This window comes from Ochlerotatus camptorhynchus, unplaced genomic scaffold (genome assembly GCF_037179485.1).
Source record: "Ochlerotatus camptorhynchus isolate MF236.1 unplaced genomic scaffold, CSIRO-AGI_Acam_v1.1 ptg000082l, whole genome shotgun sequence".
NCBI lineage: Eukaryota > Metazoa > Arthropoda > Insecta > Diptera > Culicidae > Ochlerotatus > Ochlerotatus camptorhynchus.
In genome coordinates, this window is record NW_027040572.1 from 3,503,098 (window position 1) to 3,526,742 (window position 23,645).

Consider the following 23,645-nt stretch of genomic DNA (forward strand, 5'->3'; position numbering starts at 1 on the left):
GACTGATAGAGTTATGAAATCTGCTACGCTAGAGCCACCAACATTTTTTTCGCAATCATATCCTCCATCACACCGCAAACGAATGGTAAATTATTTCATGTTTGGTTTTCCGGCGTTTTCTCTCCATTTTCGTTACAGCCAAAACTCCCTCGCAGCGCACTTAAAGTGATCGTGTGATGTCGTCGTACCGTCGATGATGCCGATGATAATGATCGTTACCGGTCATCGGTGGAAGTGAATCAAATCGACCAACGTCCAATGTCAGCCCGCCAGTACTAACTAGACAGACCCCGAAGTTGTTACTCATCGAACCGATCGAGGGAGGAACCACAGGCGAAAGTTCATATCCGCATCTATCGAGTGAAAGATTGGAGGTCTCCGCTCTCCGGTTGATGATTTTTGGAGTTTTCGCTGCCGTGCCAGGTGAAATAGAGTGCGAAAACACAATCGGATGGTACCGAAGTTTTCTGTTTAGCGGTGCGATATAGTGTTGAAAGGTGAAGTGTTTTCAAGATAGTTAGATTCAGATAGCTTAAAACTGTGAAAGCACGTCTGGATAGGTAAAAAAAAACCAACGCTGACGACCTTTTTAAAGTGATTGTTTGAGTGATGAGTATTGGGAATTTATAAGAAGAAAACCCTGGGAGAATTTCAAATCAAGCATGTCTGCCACAACCGCCAACATGAGTGCTACCAACAATAACAACAGCATTGCGACGAACAACAATGAAACGCAGTTGCCGGAGGTGCAAGTTACCTTTAAGGATCTTCCTATTACGTTTAAGGTAAGTTTTGGAACGTACATACATATTAGGGTGGTTCAAAACATCGATTTTGCTCCACTCCGCTCAATAGATTCTAAATCAATTCCTACTAAAATTTGAGCTCATTTTGTTGCGTGGCCCTTATATGTGTACATGGGAATTACTACGGGAAAACTGAACTTTTAGTTTAACTCGTCCTAGACTTGTGCCGATCATATATGGATAAACTTGCTATTGATACTTAAGGGAAATTTTCCCAGCAACCAGTTTGCAGAAGACCTCTAATTGAACGTCAGGATAACTATGTATTAATAAACGACGAAGATTGTGTTCTTGTGAAATGATCCATCGACCGTTCAGCAGGCAACACTGGTGTACTTGGCGTGAATAATAGGGCAAGCAAATCCAGTCTACTACCAAATATTATAAATTAACAATATGGTCCACCCTTCCTATTAACCCCAAGACACGATTTTGCCCGGCATTAGCGCCACTGTTGACACGAAAGGTGACTAGTACACTGTAAATTGAGCGCATAGAAGTTGACAGCTTGACATCAACAAGGCTATCGAAAACAACTCACAATTTAGTAAAAGTTTACTCAGTATTGTGGAAAATTAGACTATAAATTACTCACCATGCACTACTTTTTCCAAGGATTGCACATAGACAGTCCACAACACTCAACTTTATCGCCTCTCCCTGAAAAATTAAGCTGAAGTTAAAATGGCTGAATTCCAGCACAAATCTGATTCATTGCTCCCTAGCGGACAGTTACGCAAAGTTTCCTGAAATTCTGAGAAGTAAAATCTATAAATCTTGCAATAGGTCAACGCAACCCAAAATATTAACTAAATATAAACCTTTCCACCAAAAATCAGCACCCAGAACGATGAGGTTCGTTTCCTCGCTTCTGATGGCCTTCTCAGTTCAGTTCATTATGAGGCTCGCGATTACAATGAAGCTTTGATAAACCTACCTAGTCATGAACCAAGTGAGTCGAGTCGGTTCGAGTTGTAAATGCTTTCAATAGCACACTCCCGCCGGACGGACGGAAATTCACGGTTGACTTCCGTTTCATAATGCGCATCGAAACTCACCAGCGAGTTCAGCGTTGCAAGACCATACAATAGAGCACGAACTGTGACATTTTTTTTTGGCTTAGACTCTTTTGATGCTATTCATATATGACCTACGCACACCTGTTCTAATGGATGATCACCATTAGATGGTTACGGTTTGGAAGGGAGAGCAGATGACAAAACTTGTTGGACCGTGTGTGATGAATTTGAATTTTCCATACACTGAAACAAAGATCATAGTTAGAAATACTATTTTGCAGAAAACACTTATTTTCAGTATAACTACGCTTAATGCCGTTAAATCTACCATGATTTCAGTATAGTTGACGATAAATATAAACAAAGTTAATACCATTCTGTCAAAACTACTATGCTTACTCAAACGGCATAGTAGTTTTGATAGAAAAAATAGTAAAATTAAATGAATTTCGTTTTTGCACAAATCTATTGGTGGGAGTATTTAATTTAAACCATCATTATAGTAATTTTTCCAATGGATTTTGTTTCTGTGTGTGATACACATAATCTTTTTAACAGATTTATTTAGTGTCCATTTAGAAAGTCATAAAAAGGGTTGAGGTATGGTGATAATCGAAGAATTTATCAAAATAAATCTAGAAAAAAAAAAAATCAAACTCAATGACCACACACACACACCGATAGAAGATTGATGACGATTCTGAAGATTTCCTGAAGATTCCACTATCGCAACGAACTTTCCGAATAACTCGAGAGCACGAGCTAAAACCGAATTGAACTGCTTGACGGTCAAGCAGAGAATCGTATCGTGCAATGAAATAAAAGGGATAGGGTTAACTACCCCATTTCCGGCCCATTAAGCACAACCCGCACTTAGTCTTGCTTAATGTAGCGCAGTTTAGCACCAAACGGAATGTTATTATTACTGATGGCTTCCAAATTTATTTAGATTTGATAAAGAGAAACCAATCGTTGAGATATTGTCAAATGTCTAACACTGCTTCTTGATGCCAAACTTGGCCTACGGATTCTAAACTCGGCCTAACGCATTGAAACGTCATTGAAACGCCAATGAATTCACTTCGGCCTATCGGATGAAGATAAAAATTGATTCGGTCAGAGCGCTTCTTTTGTTTTTGTGAATTATGGATGCACACCTTCATATCACGCGTTCTCATTGACTTTGTTCGGTAGCTTATTAACTAAAGTATCGTACCAAACCCATAATTGACTTGTTAACTCTGAAATCATGGATTTATTTGAAGTTTTCTGCTCGATAGGCCCAAAATGGGCGAGTAGGCCCAAGTAGTTCTCTACCCTATTGACTTCCGCTCTCAGGATTAACCGATTCGGTGTCTCTCGTTGTGAGTTCTACTGAAACTGAGAAATATTCAATACTTACCGCAAAACATCTCAACAGTTAAATTTTCTACCAGTGCAGATGCCGCAGCCGAACGTATAAACGAATAGGGTGCCTATAGTGCAATTTAAGAAAACGTCGCAAGTTTTCATGGATGTTTTAAATCAATAATTACGATGAAACCATACAACTTACAGGATTACTAACAAAGGCACAGATCTAGGGAACTGAATGGAGAATGTTTTGTAGAATAAATAATTTAACATTAATGAAAAAAACATTAAGATTGAAAAAATATAGCTAACCAAATTTGGAATAGAATGTTGAATAACTCACTTAGCAGTCATTTCCGATCCAATATTTAATGGGGATTTTTTCATAATTTTGGAAGCCCTATCTACCCTGAAAATATGTAAAACCCGGAATCAAACACCCTGTATAGAGAGTAGAAAGCGAGCAAAGGACAATTTTGAGGAAGGTACGAATCGGTTTGATCATTCCCTTTACCAAACTCCCCCGCTGCGGGGCCAATGACAGTGATTTATGGTAAGCTCCCACCTAGAGTTTTGTACTTTAATTAATCATGTTTGCATTACACACTAAGAAATAACTCATTTTACACGTGACGGAATCCGTCTTTGGCATAAAAGATGAGACGTAAACAAACATGCCTTGTAATATTAAGTGCTCCGAGACTGAAAAGTTTGTTGCTCGACGAAAAGTACGTTTGATTGAGTTGAATTTTGCGTCTGTTATGACTCAATTTTATGTCAAAATTAACGCTCGTATATGTCAGTCTCAGAGCACCTAAATTTACATGATTTTTTTTTCTAATACCCTTATTACATTACAAAAAGTGCGGTTAGCGGGTATTTATCGGGCTTGATGGTTATTTGGGAAGCTCACAGTAAATCGCCACCTACGATAAACCAGAAAAACTCATAACGACCTCCACCAACACTGCTTCGGAAGTGTGAAATCAATTTTAAAAATGATTTATAATATACAAATCAGATTTTTATTACTTCATGCGTGATGTTAAAGATTAAATTTGTAATGACATTATCAGACTTATGACCAAAATTTATGCTACAGAAAGTGATGAAAGTACAGAATTGATAGTTCCGTTGGGGCACAGTAGTGTGAAAATTGTTCATAGTTAGAAGTTGAAAATGAGCAAAGGGTAATTATTTGATGTTGATCCGAATCGAACGGGCATTTCTTGCGTTACATATGAAAAGGGCCTATCGGCTTTTGTAATCAAAAATTGAAAGCCTCCTAAATCTAACATTGACGTAAGCGTACCAGTCGATGGTCTTTGAATTACTACTCTATTTTTAACTAGCTCAGAGAGATTGCTTGCTGGAAATGAATACTACCATAATTCTATTTTATTACATTTCGGTGAACAATAATCGTTTAATATAGAAGACGTATGTTGATACTGAATGTCAAAACTGCTCAACACACTGCCGATTACCGCTTTCGCAGACAAAATACGCCTGAAATTGCCGACACTCTATATCGTTCCACTCCCAAAGTCTGTTCACGTAGGTATTGTGAATAATTTCGATACAATGCTCGGTATTGTTCACGTCGTTCGGTTCATTTTCAGCCCAGTTGGTGAACGTGACCAGCCTACCGCTGGACACCCACGTGTAGACTCCTTCCTCTGCCAGATCGCTGGCACCGAGCCAAAATCTGGTGGCGTTGGAAAATTTGTCCGACCGTTCGATGTACTTGACCAACTCGTTATGATCTTGCCGTGTGTGAACCGAAACCATCTCCATTCCCAGGGTAATGCAAAACTCGTGCGCTTTGTACCAGTTGGCCTGAAGAGAATGACTTTAACATTTTAAGGAAATTCACCTTGAACGCATCACTTTACCTTAATGTTAGGGATGAAGTACCTCTTTGTACCCATTACAAATGGAACCAAAATGAGAAGAACGTTTAACAATTTCATGTTTTCAATACGGACTGCAGAGAATGACTGATCAACCGTGTGTTCAGTGTGCTTCAGCGATAAGGATTTGTGATTAAGTTTTGTTGTGTAAATTATAGACATTTCTTTGCTCCTGGTTCTTTCAATACTGATTAAGGGGTGCGTTTCAGCATCGGCATCGGCGGAATTTAAGATGTTGATATGCTTCTTGGGACCACGGTCAGTTAGGACATGGTGCTGGACGTGGTGGGTTAGAGTCCCGGTCCGGTTGAGAACATCATTTCGTTTAATTTTCCTATAGGTCCTATGTCCATTTGTCGATCAAACAATCGAATAACATTGTTAGCTTTATACCGTGACCAGTGCGGTATTTTCGTAATATAGATACTTACAGTCTTTAGTTTATTCTTTGAACTTTTGCTTGCGTACATCAATATTGCAAATCTGAGTGGTTCACCGTAGAAAAAGAATCAAGTAAATCGATGTTTTAATCGACAAATGGGCATAAGAATATATTATTAATAACAATATTGATATTTGCAACAAAGGTTGTGAACCAACCTTTATTAATTCAATTAGAAAAGAAGTTCTTGATCTGACTCTATGTGGTGCCAGCTTATCAGAAAACATTAAAAATTGGCATGTATCGGATGAAATATCCTTGTCTGACCACAGACAAATATTGTTCGAATATCAGGCAAACGAATTGAAAAAAGAGATTTTTCGGAATCCCAGGAAAACTAACTGGGATTTATATTGCACAAATTTAACACAAGAAGGTCGAATTCCTGTAGGTAGCTTTACTACAATTCAGGAACTAGAAGATGCTTCGGTGCAAGTATCAAACTTAATTCAACAGGCTTTTTATGCTAGTTGTCCAGTTACTGAGCGTTCAAATGACAGAGACGTATCTTGGTGGAACAAACGCTTACAAAAACTAAGAAAGAAAGCACGAAAACTGTTCAATAAAGCAAAAAATACAATGCAATGGGATCAATATAGAAGTGCCCTAACCGAATATAATAAAGAAATAAGAAGATCAAAAAGAATGGACTGGAGGCGTACATGTGAAAACATTGAAAACACTCCTGTAGTTGCAAGACTGCAAAAAGTCCTTTCCAAAGATCATTCAAATGGTTTAGGAACTCTCAAAAAGGAAAACAATTGCTTTACTTCCGATGGAACTGAAACACTGGAAGTAATGATGCAAACACATTTCCCATGTTCAGTACTTATAAGCAAAAACAATTTACCAACCTTACAGGACAATACTGATCAAATCAAACACAAGATAAATGTTCAGGATGAATCTAACACAAATAGGTCCAATGCTAGTTTATTAACATCTACATATGATGGAAAAAACATAGCTGATGAAATGTTTACTAGTTCTAAGGTAGAATGGGCCATAAATGCATTTGAACCATTCAAATCTCCTGGCAGGGATGGAATATTTCCTGCCTTTCTTCAAAAAAGTAATGGGATACTTACTTCATCTCTTACTAATATGTTTAAAGCAAGTCTTATGCTTGGGTATATACCGTCATCATGGCGAAAAGTACGTGTTGTATTTATTCCGAAAGCTAACAAGAAAGATAAAACTTCACCTAAATCGTTTAGACCAATAAGCTTATCATCCGTAATGCTAAAAATCATGGAAAAGCTTATAGATCAACACATAAAATCAAAATTTTTGAAAAGTAATCCTTTGAGCAGCCATCAATTTGCTTATCAATCAGGAAAATCAACTATAACAGCGTTACACACACTTGTTTCAAAAATAGAAAAATCGTTTGAAGCAAAAGAAATTTTGCTTGCAACATTTCTCGATATTGAGGGAGCGTTTGACAACGCATCACACACTTCTATGGCAAAGACAATGTCAAAGCGTGGCTTTGACATACGTATCATAAGCTGGATTAGTGAAATGCTTTCAAAACGTGAAATTTCGACTGAGCTCGGTAGCTCAAATATTTCAGTAAGAGCTGTTAAAGGTTGCCCACAAGGGGGTGTTTTGTCTCCACTTCTGTGGTCATTAGTAGTAGACGATTTACTAACAAATCTAGAATCACATGGTTTTGAAATAATTGGGTTTGCAGATGATATTGTAATAATTGTTCGGGGAAAATATGACGATGCTATTACAAACAGGATGCAACAAGCCATAAATTACACCATTGCTTGGTGCAAGTCAGAAGGATTGAGCATAAATCCTCAAAAAACACATATTATCCCTTTCACAAAAAGAAGAAACATAAAAATAACTGGTCTTCACATGGAAAGGACATCAATGAAACTTTCACTTGAAGTCAAATATCTAGGAGTTACAATTGATTATAAACTTAACTGGAACCAACACTTAAACCAAATCATAGGTAAAGCAACAAATGCACTATGGATAAGTAAAAGAACCTTTGGAAATAAATGGGGACTGAGGCCAGCAATGATCCATTGGATATACACGGCTATAATACGACCCAGAATTACATATGCCTCATTAGTATGGTGGCCAAAAACTAAGGAAAAGTGTGCAATAAACAAACTAGAAAAGTTGCAACGACTGGCTACGGTATCTACAACAGGTGCGATGCGTAGCACACCTACGAAAGCCTTAGATGCGATACTAAATCTTCTTCCACTACACCAATTTGTGCAATTAGATGCTGAAAAGAGCGCACTAAGACTTAAGCGAACTAAAACCTTGTTTGAAGGGAACATTAAGGGACACTTACATATATTAAAACTAATTCGAATCAATCCATTAGTTACAGTCAGTAATGATTGGATGGAGACAAAATTCAATTTTAGTCGACTGTTCAATGTGGTACAACCAGACCGCTCTCTCTGGAGTGCGGGAGGACCACAAATCCGCCCAGAATCAGTTGTATTCTTTACTGATGGATCAAAACAAAATGATAAAGTGGGAGCTGGTGTGACAGGTCCTGGTGTTAATATTTCAGTTTCCATGGGTGGATGGCCAACCGTTTTTCAGGCTGAAATTCAAGCCATATTAGAATGCACTATTGTGTGTTTAAAGCGAAAATATAAACATGCAAATCTATGCATCTTTTCTGATAGCCAAGCAGCTTTGAATGCTTTAAAATCATTTACATGTACTTCCAAGTTAGTATGGGAATGCATTCAGTTACTTCAACAGTTGTCTAATAACAATACAGTAAATCTCTACTGGGTGCCAGGACACTGTGGAGTAGAAGGTAATGAAAAGGCTGATGAACTAGCCAGGCAAGGATCATCTAAACAATTTCTAGGACCTGAACCATTCTGTGGGGTCTCTCCAAGCTCCATCAAGATGGAATTAAGGAACTGGAAAAAGATGATGATAGATTGTAATTGGAATAATACTGTCACAGCCCGACAATCAAGAAAGTTTGTGATGCCAAATGCATCAAACACCCAAAAACTCCTTAGCCTCTCAAAGAAAGACCTATGTACTTACATAGGACTAATTACAGGGCACTGTCCAGCCAAATATCATCTAAGACTAATTAAAAAAGTTGATGATGATATTTGTCGGTTTTGTAACGAGGAAACAGAAACCTCCGAACATTTATTGTGCAACTGTGCAGCACTTCTTAACAGAAGGGAAAAGTTCTTTGATAAGGGACTACTACAGCCCTTTGAAATATGGTGTTCATCTCCTAGTAAGGTAGTGCGTTTCATACGACACATAATTCCTTGCTGGGAATATACCTAAAGTTAGGCGTTGATGGTTACTTCTAATAGTAGTTTTTCACCCTAATAAGGTTAACAAAAAACCGGGGAATATACTACAATAGATCAAATAAATGGTCGCAGTGGTAATGTACCCTACAAAAAAAAAAAAAAAAAAAAAACTCCTTATTCTATAACTCGTTATTTTATTTTAATCGATGGATTCTGCATTCCCTTCATTTCCCATGAATCGTACTCTCTATAAGTCGATATTTATGCAAGTCGATGCCTCCTTTGGTCGATGATCATGTAGTGTTATTTTGATTCTATAACTCGATATAATATATTATTATCAAAGGTAGCTTCTGAATTGCGTGATGTTGATGTTAAAATCATAGGAACTTTAAAAACATCATAACTGGTCGGCATATGGAGTACCCATCAGAACCCATCGACCACATCAGATCATGTTCTTGGTGTTTCGAAGAAATGGTTCGTACCTTTAATTTATACTAGGACCTATCATGAGATATGTCAAACAGGTTATTTTGAATGCTCAGGGTGGATGCTGGGTCACTAGACCGAATTCCGGAAAAGTATTTCTTAACACTTGCGAAGAAAATTTGCTGACTTGAAAAAGAGAGTATCCAGCAAATAATACACTGGAGTCGCTTTTTACGCGGGGGATATGTGCCCGTAAAAAAAAAACCGAGTAAAAAAACTACCAAGATTTTGATTTTTCACATGCTTAAATATTTTTTATAAATCGGATTTTGATGCCATTCGTTATTATAGCATGCTATGGTCCATATAGACATAAATTGTGATTTTTTTAAAAGTATGCCATTCGATTACCTATAGTTTGAAACGGATAATGTGATTGGAATGAAGTCAATAGGTCGTATCGTTGTCGAGAAATCGTTAAAAACGTACCGCGTAAATTGCGACTCAACCGCGTAAAAAAAACCGCGTAAAAAGCGACTCCAGTGTATAAGGATCCATATTGGATTCAAATCACCAACAATTATTCCGTCTCATGCCAGCAAGATGAAGAAAAAACTACCATAGAAGGGGGTCGTGTCTATCTGGAAAAACCTGGAATTCTTAGGGAATTTTAAATTCTCTTACTAAGGATTTTTGTTTTAAGAATATAATAGGGTTAACTACCCCATTTCCGGCCTATTAAGCATAACCCGCACTTAGTCTTTTTTAATCTAGTTCAGTTTAGCTTCAAACGGAATGTTATTATTACTGATGGCTTCCAAATTTATTTACCTTTCCGTATGTACCGTAAGATTTGGAAACGAGAAACCAATCGTTAAGATATTGTCAAAAGTCCAACACTGCTTCTTGACGCCAAACTCGGCCTACGGATTTTAAACTCGGCCTAACGCATTGAAACGCAATTGAAACGCCATTGAATTTACTTCGGCCTATCGGATGAAGATAAAAATTGATTCGGTCGGAGCGCTTCTTTTGTTTTTGGGAATAATGGGTGCAAACCTTCATACCACGCGCCGGAGATGAACCAGCCTGCGGCTGAAAATCTCCTAAATAGAGATAATAATAATAATTCATACCACGCGTTCGCATTGACTTCGTTCGGTAGCTTATTAACTAAAGTATCGTACCAAACGCATAATTGGCTTGTTAGCTCTGAAATCATGGATTTATTTGAAGTTTTCTGCTCGATAGGCCCAAAATGGGCGATTAGGCCGAAGTAGTTCCTACCCTACATATTATTATCCAAAAAATTAGTTTTCCTCGTTATTTTCTTTCACTAATTGAAGATATATCCGCTCAGGATCTTTTAAGTTAAATTACTTAATAGATTCTGAGTGAATTTTTCTTCAGTAACAAAATAAATTTTAAAAATTCAGATACTTGAATTGTTTTTAGTGAGGTTCTGGAGTATGGATATTTTTCACAAATTTTAAACAAGAACAAATTTTTTGAAATTCTAAAAGTTAAAAATAATAATACTTGGAGAAATTTTAAAGAACGTGGCACGGAGACACATATTCATTATGTCGGACATTGAGTATTTTCCTAGATCACAGATTTGAAAATAGCAATGGGCGATCTTGGATCGAATCACAAAAGATCGATTCTTTTGGTTCGATTAATCGATTTTTTGAATCGATCTCAAACACGACAAAAATCGACTGGATCGATCGTTTTGATTCGATTTTTGTTTCGATCCAACAAAAAAAAATCAGTGCATTTGCATTTGCAATTCAATATTGACCTGTACCTGGTGTCTTCAGCTCACGCTCGGGTAGTTAAAAATGTGTCTGAGCAGATATATAGTACCAAAAGAGTATAGTATGATTGCACACATCTGTACCCCCACCAAAACCAACCGGAGGCCTGTGCGATATTCCTGACGAAATGGTAAAGAAAGTTATTAATCTACATCTACATTCACTTATTATGACATACTTCAGGTTCATCAGTCCTCTGCTATGTCAGAACTGGATCGCCATGGGGCATATCGGCAGAAATACAAAATTTATTGCATCAGCCTGTTTTACCACATTCTGTCGATCCTTTTCGAGCATGGGAGAAAATCCGTAGTGTATATCCCCATGCTCGAAACTATTTATCAAGAATGGTAACAAGTGTTCCGTTAGAAAGGCTATTCTTCAAAATTGGTGTAACCACACAGAATCGATATCGGCTCAATGCAAAACGCTTGGCTCAATTAGTTTACTTGGGATTCCTCTCTGATGAGTTTTGGGTTATCTGAATTAAGTACTTACCTGCTTTTACACTTCAACAACCTAATCGTTTTGTTTCATATGTTAATCTTTCGGCTATTTAAATCGTTCATTTAATACCAATAAAACGAATTTTATAACCTGTTAAATCGCTTACCTAATCAAGAATCCTGAGCGGAAACTTCCACATGTCAAATGAAATCAAAATAGTCATTTACTATATTCTCATGTAGACCATCCGTTAAAGAGTTCGATCCGCGGTACACGGTAAAGACCGTTAAGCATGGAAGTGGTAGCATCATGGTTTGGGGCTTTTTTTTCTTGGTATGGAGTAAGCCCCATTTTCCGTATTAATTCCATCATGACCAGATTTGAATAAAAAGAAATCATGGAGGAGGTTATGCTCCCTTTTGCAGAAGAGAACATGCCTCTAATATGGCATTTTCATCAAGACAACGATCTGAAACCCAATTCTAAGTATGTAAAGGAATAGTTTCGAGCAAACAAAGGGTCGGTTATTTCATGGCCTAGCCAATCTCCTGACTTTAACTCCATCGAAAGTTTATGGAAAGAGCTTAAAAGAAAGTTATCTGGTCAAGCATTTTCAAATAAGGATCAACTATAGACCACAGTTCAAAAAGAGTGGTATGCTGTACTAAATGAAACTTGTCAGTGCTTGGTTGAGTAAATGCCAAGAAGATTGAACTAGGTTCTACTTAACAATGGAGGGCACAGCGGTTACTAAGCGTCATTAGTCTAATAAAACTGATACGATTATTTTCAAGCTTTCTATCAGTGTAGGGAAAATATCAAAAAATCAAATCTCACCAACGTCCAAGATCACGCTTGATTTTCGTAGACAATAATCAACAAGCAAACTACTGCGGTTGATTTTGCAAGCTGTGATATCGCAGCTCACCAACTGCAAATCTCACCAAACTGTGGTGAGATTGAGTTTAATGATTTTTGCTGTACACCCGAATGCAACCGAAACTTCCATAACGGCTTGCAGCAGTCCCTTCGTGTCTGCCATCGGTGAATATTAAAAAGAGATAGAAAACTATGCTTTCTCGTTCGTTCTTGTGAATGGTCTTGCAATATCAAAGGAGCTTGTAAAATCGATACCAAGCATGATATTTTGTTCCAATATCACGCGTGATATTGCGAGCGCATGAGAGCGGAAAAATATCAATTGATTTCTGATTTTGCCAACACTGGATGACAACAAAAACATAATCGTTGTATCGAAAAGTATGGGAGTAAATCCTGGAAGCAGCAGGTATGTTTTTTCTTATTAACTGAAAAACCACAGAATTCACCATTCTTCATTTCATGAGCTGTTCTTTTGCATCATCTTTTATTCAACCTTAGCTGGTTTTTTGTTATTGAATGAAAAATCACAGAATTCACCATTCTTTATTTCATGAGCTGTTCTTTGAAGAAAACCTTTTCTTCTTTGACATTTCCGGAGAACTTCGAGATTAGGGCGTAATTGCTTTTGTAAACAAACACTTCATTTGACGATTTCTCGCGAATTAAAGCTCAATCTCAAAAACAAATAACACAAACAGGTAGATGAATGGTTCCTCTATCATTTGGTATAGTTTGTTCACGAGATTTTTCTTGTATTCACGAGAAATCAACGATTGACATGTTTGTTTACAAAAGCAATTACGCCCAAATCTTAAAGTTCTCTGGATTTGCAATATGTGTGTAAGAATATATTACAACAAATGTGTGCATTATTATTTCTAGATGCGATTGATTTCAAGATGTAGCTAAAACTATGCTGAGTTTTTATTGCCAGATTACTTAACCGTTATCGCTACTAATCTTGGATCTAAGTAAATATGTAGTTACGTCACTTATGATATGATAAATAATGAATTACATTGTTTACTATGCTCGAAACAGGTTTCTAGAGTTACACATCAGCAAGGTATTTTATGCCTAACGTCCGTATGCCTAACGTATTTATGCCTAATGGGGTACACTCATGTCGGACATTGAGTATTATCCTAGGTACTTTACTATACCACAGATTTGAAAATCATCAAAATTAAGGACCTTGCATAATTTTCAAGGCTCATGAAATTAAATGATAATTTCTAAGGAGCTAATTCCAAGGGAGTTCTGAAAAAAAAACTGCGAGGAAAACATCAAGTGCACTCTGCTTTCAAGGTAGTCCTGAGGAACTCCAGATTCTATGTTAAAACTGAATACCAAAGTAGTTCTGAAAAAATCAAATAAGCCCTGCATAGGATTCGAAAGAGCTTTCAATGAAAATTCATAGGAATTTCTGAAGTTAATTTGTAAGGAATTCTGAAGAGGACTCAAAGGAAATATAAAAAAAAAATCTAAGGAATTGTAAGGATAATTTCAAGAAGTTCAATTGTCCCCAGTTCAGGCCCATTGAAAACTACTGGGCAATTATGAAGGGGAAACTGAAGGTAAAAGGTACAGTCATCAAAACGGCAGCTCGGATGAAAAATTGGTGGCATAAAATCGCCAAAACAGTGGAAGAGACCGTTGTGCGCCGCATGATGGATTGTATTAAGGTAAAAGTTCGAGAATTCCTTCGAAACCGTGACGAATAATTCGTTTCGTATTGTTTTCTTAAAAAATATAACGAATAGTATGCACTTGAGTGAAAACCGTTTTCAAATCCGAAATATAGCCAAATGATGTTATTCTATTACTAAGTGAGCCTTGCTTTTGTGCCACATCCAGAAATGACCAGAACCTTTAATATCTTTGCAAATTAAATGTCAAGCATTGGCAGCCCTCAGTGATGGAAAAGTTCGCGATATTTCACGAAGTTCACCAAGGGAAAAGTTTGCGAGTCATAGTGAGTTTTCGAGAACTTTTCCATCACTGCCAGCCCTATTGCGTATTTTGTGTACATTGGCTTAATATTATAAATTAACTACTCTGAACATAAATGGATCTTTGAACTATTTTTCGAATTCATATGAATAAATAAAACCAGATATTCCAGTAAATGGTGAATTTTTAGTATTTTTCTAAAAATTAGAGATGATCAACATTTTGTTTTATTTATAAGTCAATAATTTTAGAACTCGATGTTCCCTTAAATATCTAGTTATGGAGAGTTGACTGTACTTACTTTGCGATTTATTATTTCAGAACGATCAAATTCGTTTCCTGTTAGGCAAGCTTTTGTGTTTTCCTTTTTGTGTTTTTAGCATCAATATCCAATGAACTTGTAACGGTCATGAGCTACGTTCGTCTTAGCAAATACAAGAACCGAAATTCAATTCAAATTGCAAACATTTAGAACATTCGATCAATTTCAACCCATTAGCCGCGACGGGTACATGCTACACCCAGTTTGCAAGTAGCCTAACTTTAGGCGGACGGAGGCTTCTCCTTTTCACTCACCGTATCCATATCCGTAAAATGGCCGATAAATAAAAATTAAATCTACATAATAGGTGTTTACCACAAATCGGATTTTTAACCTATCGCTTTGAACTGTCCTTGCATCGAATGATCTCATTTTTGGTGGAAGCTTCAAACGAGCAAGACCTTTAACTCGAGCAGTACAGTTAGTGATTTAGTTGGCAAGCGCAAATTTGTGAGCTTGCGAAAACTAAACCAGGTAAGAGATAGGCTAAAGTTTAAACGTGCAGTAAGTTAATTGTGTGTGCACTTTGAATAGGTGAAACCCATTCCAGGTGGTTTTTTTTTCACCCCAGCAGGCCTGGGTTCAATCCCTGTCGGTGCCGCCGGGATGTTCTGAGGCACAACATCTCTGATCACGCCTTCCTTAGGAAGGGAAGTAAAGCCGTTGGTCCCCGGTTCATGCGCTGATGGGTCGATAGATAGGGTCCAGGTGTGGGAGCTGCCTTCCTGGCGTCTATAGCATTGATCTTCTTCTCTTCTTATTCGCATTTCAAGCTTATTGCATAGTGCATATTAGCTTATTGCGTGCTCTCAACTAAGTGTTCTAAATGCACTTCCACAGTTATTAACTGAGAGCTTTCGATGACAATACCAATGCATGAATTCGTATATTGTGTGGCAAGCACAATGATACTCTATGCCCAGGGAAGTCGAGAAATTTTCCAACCCGAACGATTCCCTCGACCGGACCGGGAATCGAACCCAGCCGCCTCCGGCTTGGCAATACCGTAGCACTGGTGCTCAGCACGAAAAACAAGATCGACGGAAAACAAATCAAGGGAAAAAAGTGGGTGTTTAGTTGAGGCCCATAGATTTGGCTGAGCACATTTTCCGTCGACATAGCAAGCAGCGAAGCGTCCACCAATCGATTCCGGGACATCTCTACACCGTGCGAGTGGTTTCTGTTTACGTGAGCCACGCTGTGCCGCCAGTTGACGAAGTATGACATGAGTGCCGAACCCCCGAAACCGCTGAACGCTAGATCCTCGTAGATCCTGGTCGACCGTCGAGGGAACGCAAACCGTAAGCTAGCGAAAACCCCCACTTAGGGTAACCAACTTGAATTGGACCCCTACATATTTTGGACCCTTTTCATATGTTTTCCTCGCTTACTGTCTAGTTTCTTCAAATTCATCTGGGTTGATGTTGTAATTACATTCTTTCAATTACTTGCTATGTCCCAAGATCATTAGTTCACCTCAAATTGCTTACAATTGCTCAATTTATGCAGTTTTAGAAAATGTAATCGAAAAAGTTTCATGTTTCGACGTTTGTCAAGAGGAATCGGCGTTAGTGTACTTGTTTTAAATTTGGTCTAAAATATACAATTCAATGATTTTTTTTATCAAATCAGTTTATCTGACTTTGGAAGATGTATTTCACGTGTTTATAAAGATTTCACCTTAAGATTTTACTTAAAAAGTATTAAATAAAAAGTGTCCAAATAAGATCGTAAAAAAATGTTACCAACTTATTTTGGACACTTATCAAATGAGAATCATCCAAAGAGCGACAAAAAAAAATTCCGGTTGGTCGATCGTGCTATTATCTCAGATTTCTGATTAAATTGGTAAGTAAATCAATCAAAATTATATGAATTCATTGTTTTTAAATATATAAATATATAAATATAAACGGCAAAACACGTAGAGTGGTCCACTCTGAGTTTTCCTAGTTTTCCTAGTTCCTAGTTTTCCACAAAAGTTTTCCTATCTCCCAAACGCATTTAACTAAGGGGCTGTTCATAAACTACGTAGACGCTTTAGGGGGGTGGGAGCGCTTGGCAGATGTCTACGGTCCATACAATTTTTTAAATTTTGTGTTTGAGACTGGCTTCTACGGAAGGGGGGGGGGGGTTGAAATCTCTCAAAAACCGTCTACGTAGTTTATGAACAGCCCATACAAAAAATAATATGGACTGCAAGCATAGAGTCAGGTCTCCGTATTAAGATTTACTTCTGAATGATTTTTTTTTGGTATGATCAGTTGTTTCCTTATGTTATATTATATTTCCTCCGTTACTCGCGCCAACTTTTGTAACACGAGTACTCACGCGTTGTACTTTGTACAATAGTGTGAGTTTTCCATTTCCATTTTGCAGCCGAGCACCAATCGATCTGAAATCAACGAATATTCCTCAAAAAACTTGCTTTTAACTAAACAAACTAAATATTTATTACAGTTAACCCCCAAAATATGTGGATAATAGAGAAAATGTAAATGGAAACCGCGTAAATGGTGTCTATACTTCGAGGGTTCTGACTTAATTGGTTACAACATGGAATATCTCGAGATCCTGACCAGATAGAAAGTTACTGTCTTTGCCAAAGTAGTTCTAGAGATCATAACCTTTTTGCTGGTGGACAGTAGTTCAAAATTTACTCACTACATAGCGCTAGTATACATGTGAAGTTCTCGCATGTGATATATCTCGAAATCCTGACCAGATAGAAAGTTACTGTCTTCGAAAAAGTTGTTCAGGAGTTCAAAGCCTATAGCTCAGAATTTTTTCACTATATGGTGCTAGTATATACGTGAAATTCTCATATAAAATATCTCGAAATCCTGATCATATAAAAAGTTACTGTCTCCGGCAAAGTTGTTCAGGAAGTCAAGGCCTTTTTGCTGGTGGACTTAAGTTCAGAGTTTTATCACTTTGCAACGCTAGTATACATGAGGAATTCTCGCATATAAAATATCTCTAGATCCTGACCAGACAGAAAGTTACTGTCTTCGGCAAAGTTGTTCAGGATGTTAGGATCTTTTCGTTGGTGTACAGTAATTCAGAATTTTCCCTTTACGTGGCACTAGTATGCGGGTCATTTAGAGATATTTTATATGCAAGGATTTCACGTGTCTTTCAACGTCACCTAGTGAGAAAATTATGTTCTTTCCACCAACGATAGGGTTTGATCTCCTGGACAACTTTGCCGATTACAGTACATTTTTAGCAGGTCTTGAGATATATCATATGTTAGAATTGCACGTATATACTAGTACCATGAAGTGAAATATTCTGAACTACCGTCCACTAGCCAAAAGGCCTTGATCCCCTGAACAACTTTGCCCAAGACAGTAACATTCTATCTTGTCATGCTCTCTAGATATTTTATATGAGAGAATTTAACGTGTATACTAAAACTACATAGTGAGAAAACTCTGAACTATTCTACACCAAGCAATAGGCTTTGACCTCCTGAACAACTTTTACAAAGACAGTAACTTTCTATTTGGTCAGGATCTCGAGATATATCATATGCGAAAAGTGTATATGTATACAAACGCCACGTGGTGAGAAAATTCTGAACTACCAGTCGAAAAGTCTTGACCCCCTGAACAAGTTTGCCCAATACAGTAACTTTCTAGCTGGTCAAGAACTCGAGCTATTGTATATGCGAGAATTACACGTATATACTAGCGCCTCGTAGTGTGAAATTTCTGAACTACACCACCAACGAAAAGAGCTTGACTTCCTGAACAACTTTGCTGAAGGCATTTACTTTCTATCTGGTCAGGATCTAGAGATATTTTATACACGAGAATTTCACATGTATACTAGCACCACGAAGTGAGATAATTCTGAACTATTGTACACTAAGAAATAGGCTTTGACCTCCTGAACAACTTTGCCGAAGACAGTAACTTTTTATCTGGTCAGGATCTCGAGATATTCCATGTTGTAACCAATTAAGTCAATCCCACGTAGTATGGACACCGTTTAGGCGGTTTCCATTTAAATTTTCTCTAGTATCCGCATTTTGGGGGTTAATTGTAATCAAAGTTTAGCTTTTTTAGTTCAAAACAAGTTTTTTTGAGGAATACAAGTTGGTTTCAGATCGATTGGCAGCAACAAAATGGCAATGGAAAACTCATATGTGTTGTACAAAGTACAACAGCGCGAGTAACGGGGGGTTAACTTTTATGCACACCGTAAAACGGGGTGTAATTGATCAGCGCGGCAAAATTGATCGCTGAAATTTCTCGTGATATTTTTTCATGTGTAACATGTTTTTCGTTACTACTACTATTATGCATAAGTACAATATTGGGTATACTCAGCGATCAAATTCACCCCGCTGATCAGTTTCACCGCGTTTTACGGCACCTTCTTTGAAAATTTTCCCACCTAGCCGGACCTAACAAATGCGAGATAGGACGAAGTGACCGTCGTAATTAATTTTAGGCTCATAGGTTGAAAGAACTTCAGCATGTCCAAAATATATTCGTTCCCATTCAGTGTGTCCAAAATATATTATGGACACTGTCCAAAATCAAGTGGAAGGGTCCAAAATATGTGAATATCATGATGTGAAAAGAATTATTTTTCGAGTATATATCAATAAATAAAACATCTAGTGACATTTTACATCCAAGATGAGTAGCTTTCAAACACAACCGCATGTAAATTGCATAATAATAATAAACAAATAAAATTATTTTGACATAAACGTGATCTCACTTCCTCTAGGGGTCCAAAATCAGTTGGTTACCCTACTGCACACACTTGAAATAGCTCTAGAAACTAATTTTGAAATTGAAACAGACTAGTTAGTTAGCGCCAAAACTGATTTACATACACACCAAAAAAATCTGAATTTTACTGGCGATGTAAACATCCATGCATGCAAACATTCAAACATGTAAATTGCCTTTTCACGTAAACTAGCAGCTTGCAAGAAATGTTGCAAACAAAAGTGGACAGTTGCATACAATATATGGATTATTCCATGACATGTCTCATAAATTTACACGATCTATAATCTAAACTTGTATGATATATGACGCTCCATTTATGTGCATCATAGTAACGGAAATTTACACTACTTTTTTTTTTAGCTGTGTAGGTAGCAAAAGCTTATGACTTTGTCCCGTTCAGTAAAAGTTCATTCAGGATGAAATAAACCTTTCAGTTGAGTTGAGAGCATTGATAGATTCAATTAATAAAAAATAAATTGAATGGATTGATTTGCACGTAGAAACTGATAGAATTTTCTCAATCAAACAACCACTGCACACCATTCGAGCTCGGCAATCATTCGAGTAGATAAGCGTTACCATTTAGTCTAGATCCTATCCAATATATTTCAGTTCTTGTCGGTTTTGGTACCTGGTGTTCGTTGAGTAAGATAGGAAAAATTTTAAATTTGATATTTACGTTACAAACTACCACCATCACCGGCTATTTTCTCTCTTTAAATTTCGTTTAAAACTGATAGTTTAATTACCTTCCCATTGATTCCTCTGACTCATATGCATTTCTGCGTAAACGGAAAAAGTTCCGAAACTTTAAAGTATAGGCCATTTTCACTGCTCGAACAACAAGCCACAATTTGATGTGTGTATAGTGTGTGTAGACTAATATAACGACCCTCGCGATGATGATTACGCTGCTCTTTAGATACAAGAAAGCAGTTCATCCCCCTATTCAGTTCAACGAGATCTCAATCCATGTGTGTGCGCGCACTGATGAAGCGCACTAGGGTGGGTCAAGTTTGTATGGTGGATAACAACTCTCTGCTCCCCACTGCTCTTCCCCAGCAACTGTGCTAAATTTTGACGAATTTGGTTACGATCTGGATTAGCGGGAGAATTTTCATGTATGTATGGGAATTAGAACGAAACTGTTCAGTTGTTTGTCAAAAATTCAAAAATTGCTCAATTTTGACCAAACCTGAGACTAAGATTGGAAAAACTTTTCAGAAATACTTTGTTTAGGTTGATCGCAGTTCAATTAGACTTCTGTGCCAAATATTATTGTTTTAGTTTATCTTATAAACATTCAAACACACAACCCACAGATTATTAAGAAATTATCTCACTTATCTTTCCCACATGCGGACTTGAGCAAATTTGTTGGAATTTTCATTAGTAAGAAAGGCCAAATCTTAACATATGTGGATACATTCTGTATTTTTTTTCAAATTTCATGTGAAATATATTTTTCAGTACTCTAAAAATAATAGCATTAATTTGGAAAAGATTGGATTGATCAGTACCAATCGAGGAAAAATAATAAAATTATTATTTTGAACGATTTTTCAAAACGTGAATTTCAGGAAATTAATAAAAAAAAATCGTACATCTCAGTTGTTTGAAGATGTATAACTTTTATGTCTTAGGCAACGTTCATAAAATGCTGCGTTCTACAACTTTACCCAAGACAGCAAACCTCTTTAAATCTTTATGGTGCACATATTTTTGCCCAAGCAACTTAGTATCTATATCTATGTAATCAACCATAAATCAAGCGTAACCATTCAAATAGACGTACCTGATTTTGGAAACAATCACAATCGACGATTTGTGGCAACTGTTAGCTAGATTGTTTACAAAAGCAGATACGTCGATTTGAATAGTTACGCTTGAAATGCCTTAAATGTATTTATTTACTCTAAACATAAAAATGGAGCAAAATATTACAAAAGCCTCGACAAAATTGCCAACCTATTGAATTCACTGTGGAAAAACATTATTTTCGAGTGTTAACATAATAGCTACAAATAGACTGAAAACTCATCAAAGTTATGTGTAAGTTATGATAGTTATAAATCTTATATGAGGGATCCTGTGTATGGAATCAGTTTGATTGCAAATGCTTGGAGTTTTAAGAAATTTTAATGTTTTCAACTAAGGTCGAACTTTTCCTCCACCTTACTGTACCTATCTACCCCATAAAAAGTTAACACTAGTGGGGAGATTGTTAACTCAACCCACCCTAATGTACACGCTGCATCAAGTAGGTAATTAAACTACTATAGCCGCACGATCAATGAAGACGTACGGTATGGTAAATAAACAAAACAGTAACCTTTTTCCCGATTTAGCCATTTGGCCGAAGATAATTACCGACTCGGCCCCGTCCGTGCCATGCCATGCCATGGCGCCGCTTATGTTTTCGTGTGTTTCGCTTCTAATCGACACTCCTTCACCGATCGATTGGTATTTTGAGTGTGAGAGATCGTCGGGAAGAGTAGGTATGTTCGATGATGATGTACGATCCAAGATCGATGTACGCTATAACGAAATGGAAAGTGGAACATGAACTTTTGATTATTGTTTCACCGAGGCCATTTTCGCGCTTGTGTATTATGATGAGATTTATCAACGAGGGGATTTTCTTCGGTAATCTTTTCTTTCTCTCCTCATTTGCTCTCTGATCCGATGCTTTGATGGGAGGATTAATCAATGCTGATGTCGAAACTTTTGCTTTCGTTTCATTAATTTTGTTTTTGTTTTGCTTCTTTTCCAACGACTCTTCCGCAGGTCAAATATTTGGGCAGTCAGTACGCGAGAGGCTTGTGGGGAATTAAGCACACCAGGCGACCCGTAGATCATCTAGTAAGGCATTGATACTATCAACCGGGTTTTAAGGTCGTAGGTACTATCATTTTTCCGATTATTTTAAGGTCAGCGCAGCCAAAGCTCTTCCGCAAAACAAACTTCTTCCGTACTGCAACTTGACGGTGTCCCTCGAAGGTGTCCGAATGGAAACGATCACCTCCAAGCAGAGTTTGTTGACCAACTTTACGATCGACACGATATCCTACGGAGTTCAGGACCTCGTCTACACCAGGGTGTTTGCGATGATCGTGGTCAAGGAAAACTACAACCTCAAGGATCAGAATCCCTTCGAGGTGCATGCTTTCGTTTGTGATAGTCGGTAGGTTGTCCATCTGGAATTGTTATTTTACTTCTCATTGGATTACATTACAACTCTCCCACAGAGCAATGGCCCGCAGGTTGACATTCGCCCTAGCGGCGTCCTTCCAGGAGTACTCCAAGCGGGTGAAGGAAGCAGAGGAGCAGAACATGGGCAACTCGAATGGGAAGCCTCTGCGGAGAAAGTTTGCCATCGACCTGCGGACGCCGGAGGAAATTCAGCAGGACATCACCGAGCAAGAGACGGAAGCGTGATTTCACTTAAGTTTCACATTTTCTTTTGGTTATAATCTTCGTTGAACGAACGTGAAATCAGATAAAGTAACAGTGTTGCGACTAGTCGTTTTTTTTTTTACTATTTACGCATGTTAACATATTGACCATAAGATGAATAAGAGGACCAGAACTACTGACCCTGTTGGGGTCAACAGGATACACATACCAAAATCAAGTTTTACCTTTCAGCAGCAAAGATAGATTTAAGTGAAGATGAAGATGCTACATATTTGATTGTTAGTATGTTAGAGAACTAATGAGAAGATGCTATATTTTAATTGGGAACATTACAAAACAAATTGAGAGAAATTTATATTCAAAGTGATAAACTGGATGTGTGACACGAATGGAATTGCACTACAAATCTGTGAGTACTGTACTATATATTTTATGAGAGATGCCAAGCTTTTTAACTTTATTCATCCGAAAAGATCCATTCGAAATTCTGGTGTCAACGAAAAGCAAACAAAATCCACTGTGCGTTACTCTTGAATTTTGTAGATCTATCTCTAGTAAAAGTTTCGTAAGTTTATATGCTATATAGCAATGGGGCCAGCAGACTGCCTTGCAGAACTACTGCTGCGGTGAAGGAAGTGTCAGAAATACAAACATTCAGCGATACCTTAAACGACCTGTGCTGAAGGTAGTTATGAGTGATTTTAACAAAATGCGACGGACAGTTGAATTTAAAAATCTTGTACACAAGTCCGTCGAGCCATATATTGTCAAACGCCTTTTCAACGTCTAACAAACCTAACAAAA

General features: G+C 37.5%; 2 protein-coding genes across 2 annotated transcripts; one reads left to right on the plus strand and one right to left on the minus strand.

Annotated features, from left to right (window-relative positions):
• The first annotated feature begins 111 nt into the window (after positions 1–111).
• LOC135698139 (uncharacterized) lies at positions 112–23,287 on the plus strand. Its single transcript, XM_065218028.1, has 4 exons — positions 112–785; positions 22,212–22,286; positions 22,355–22,608; positions 22,673–23,287. The coding sequence occupies exons 1-4, from the start codon at positions 663–665 to the stop codon at positions 22,860–22,862; spliced, it is 642 nt and encodes a 213-aa protein (XP_065074100.1). The 5' UTR covers positions 112–662; the 3' UTR covers positions 22,863–23,287.
• LOC135698094 (C-type lectin 37Da-like) lies at positions 4,537–5,182 on the minus strand. The gene is made up of 2 exons (XM_065217947.1): positions 5,074–5,182; positions 4,537–5,017 (listed from the first exon to the last, which is right to left on the minus strand). Exons 1-2 carry the CDS (start codon positions 5,149–5,151, stop codon positions 4,637–4,639), a joined length of 459 nt encoding a protein of 152 aa, XP_065074019.1. The 5' UTR covers positions 5,152–5,182; the 3' UTR covers positions 4,537–4,636.
• Positions 23,288–23,645: the final 358 nt, after the last annotated feature.

Bases quoted from the DNA above. Each gene is read 5' to 3' on its own strand.
- LOC135698139 (XM_065218028.1), top strand. From the start codon at position 663: ATGTCTGCCACAACCGCCAACATGAGTGCTACCAACAATAACAACAGC. The intron at 786-22,211 runs GTAAGTTTTGGA...ACTCTTCCGCAG, and splicing joins ATCTTCCTATTACGTTTAAG to GTCAAATATTTGGGCAGTCA. The intron at 22,287-22,354 runs GTAAGGCATTGA...GATTATTTTAAG, and splicing joins GGCGACCCGTAGATCATCTA to GTCAGCGCAGCCAAAGCTCT.
- LOC135698094 (XM_065217947.1), bottom strand. From the start codon at position 5,151: ATGAAATTGTTAAACGTTCTTCTCATTTTGGTTCCATTTGTAATGGGT. The intron at 5,018-5,073 runs GTAAAGTGATGC...CATTCTCTTCAG, and splicing joins ACTTCATCCCTAACATTAAG to GCCAACTGGTACAAAGCGCA.